This window comes from Colobus angolensis, unplaced genomic scaffold, assembly GCF_000951035.1.
Source record: "Colobus angolensis palliatus isolate OR3802 unplaced genomic scaffold, Cang.pa_1.0 Scaffold98, whole genome shotgun sequence".
Taxonomy (NCBI): Eukaryota; Metazoa; Chordata; class Mammalia; order Primates; family Cercopithecidae; genus Colobus; species Colobus angolensis.
Window position 1 is genome coordinate 4,396,436 of NW_012123820.1, and position 1,359 is coordinate 4,397,794.

Here is a 1,359-nt window from a genome sequence, read left to right on the forward strand (position 1 = left end):
TACCTCAGTTCAAAATGCAGAAATCACCGGTCTTCTGTGTCCTTCGCGCTGGGAGTTGGAGACTGGAGCTGTTCCTATTCGGCCATCTTGCTCCGCCCCCCAAGACAGTGTTTTAAATGAAATTATTGAGTCACTTATTGGGCCAAGAAAAACATTTCATCTCCAAAGCGTATGTTGAGAGGAACTTTTTTTTTTCATAACATTTTAACAGTAAGTCATAATCATAACTTATTTTTAAAAGTGTTTGCTTTAAAATTTTTTTGCTGCAAAATGAAGCTATATATATATATTTTTATATATGTATAAAACTTATCTTGCAGAGAAATAATACCTTTAATCTCATAAAGGGAATTGTGATCTAGTTCACAGGAATTTTTTGTATATGTTAAGTTGGAAGGAATTCATCGTTCTCTAAAGGAATGTATATCTTTTTCAGGTAGAGCCATCTTTGTAGTGGTGGTATGAATTCTTGGTCTCATTTGTCCTGGCTTATGATCTTGAGTTTTTCCAAGAATGTGATTGACGATGGCATTACCTAAGAAATGTGTGTAAATTTTATATGCAGTTGTCCTTAAGCTTGTGAAATATGTTTAGATGTGACTTGCAAAGATATAAACATATTCTTGTTTGAATGTAACTAATTTTTAAAAAAATATTTAAACAGTTGAACCCACTGTGAGCCTGATAAAAGGGCCAGATTCTTTAATTGATGGAGGAAATGAAACAGTAGCAGCCATTTGTATCGCAGCCACTGGAAAACCCGTTGCACATATTGACTGGGAAGGTGATCTTGGTGAAATGGAATCCACTACAACTTCTTTTCCAAATGAAACGGCAACGATTATCAGCCAGTACAAGCTATTTCCAACCAGATTCGCTAGAGGAAGGCGAATTACTTGCGTTGTAAAACATCCAGCCTTGGAAAAGGACATCCGATACTCTTTCATATTAGACATACAGTGTAAGTAAATGTAACATTTGCTTTTTAAATATTTGTCAGCATGTTTGTCAAACTATTTTTAATTTGAACATTTAATAGCTTTTCCTTGTTTTTGTTTTTCTTTTAATTTTGTTTGTGTTTTCATGGAAATTTCATTTAACCAAAACATTTTTAATCACTTTTGTAAAGATGAACAGATGACTTTAAAGTTGCTCTCCAACTTAAAATTATAATGTAACCATTTCCTTTTAAGATTTTTTTTTTTTTGAGACGGAGTCTGGCCCTGTCGCCCAGGCTGGAGTGTGGAGTGCAGTGGCCGGATCTCAGCTCACTGCAAGCTCCGCCCCCTGGGTTTACGCCATTCTCCTGCCTCAGCCTCCCGAGTAGCTGGGACTACAGGTGCCTGCCACCTCGCCCGG

The 1,359-nt window shown here is 36.6% G+C and overlaps 1 protein-coding gene across 1 annotated transcript in view; it reads left to right on the forward strand.

Annotated features, from left to right (window-relative positions):
* Positions 1 to 1,359, forward strand: part of PVRL3 (poliovirus receptor-related 3) — a 119,516-nt gene that overhangs the window by 45,933 nt on the left and 72,224 nt on the right. The window contains exon 3 of the mRNA XM_011932758.1: positions 665 to 961. Within this exon, the coding sequence (XP_011788148.1) occupies positions 665 to 961 (297 nt within the window). The remainder of the gene's footprint in view (positions 1 to 664; positions 962 to 1,359) is intronic.